Genomic DNA, 587 nt, shown 5'->3' on the forward strand with positions numbered 1-587 from the left:
AGTGGCGGGATCGTTCCCCTTCGGAATTCCCATTTTTTTGGGGGTCATCAACTCAAGGAAATGATCGCGCTTCCCGCAAAATAAACCCGGCGCCCAGTGGCATCTCCAGCCAGCACCAAGCTTGGGGGGTGGGAAATAACAAGGCGCCGCGCTCGCAAAATGGCAGATTACGGTGTGAATGAACGAGGCGCCGTGCTCGCAAAATGGCGGATTATGGTGTGAATTTATGAGGCGCTGTGCTCGCAAAATGGCAGATTACGGTGTGAATTTATGAGGCGCTGTGCTCGCAAAATGGCTGATTATGGTGTGAATGAACGAGGCGCCGCACGCGCAAAATGGCGGATTATGGTGTGAATTAACGAGGCGTGCCCGCAAACGAGCCGGTGACGGTTAAAAATGAAGACGGATCTGCGGGCGGAAAAGTTGGGAGACCCCCGGGGCCAAACTCACTGTGGGCTTCCACCAGCTCGACCTGCGTGGCGTACGGGACCAGCGGCTCCGGCAGCTCGGAGAAGAAACTCTTCATGGCGCCGGCCACGGTGTTGACGGTAAAATCCTTCTCGGCCAGGTCCAGGCCGTGATCTGTG

The 587-nt window shown here is 56.6% G+C and overlaps 1 protein-coding gene across 1 annotated transcript in view; it reads right to left on the bottom strand.

Moving 5' to 3' along the window:
* Positions 1-450: 450 nt before the first annotated feature.
* Positions 451-587, bottom strand: part of ARHGAP35 (Rho GTPase activating protein 35) — a gene marked incomplete at its 3' end in the record, with an annotated part of 21,689 nt that continues 21,552 nt past the window's right edge. Inside the window, exon 6 of the mRNA XM_035892111.1 lies at positions 451-582. Coding sequence (XP_035748004.1) covers positions 451-582 — 132 coding nt within the window. The remainder of the gene's footprint in view (positions 583-587) is intronic.

The sequence above is a fragment of the Egretta garzetta genome, unplaced genomic scaffold, assembly GCF_000687185.1.
Source record: "Egretta garzetta isolate BGI_Z169 unplaced genomic scaffold, ASM68718v1 scaffold654, whole genome shotgun sequence".
Classification (NCBI taxonomy): Eukaryota; Metazoa; Chordata; class Aves; order Pelecaniformes; family Ardeidae; genus Egretta; species Egretta garzetta.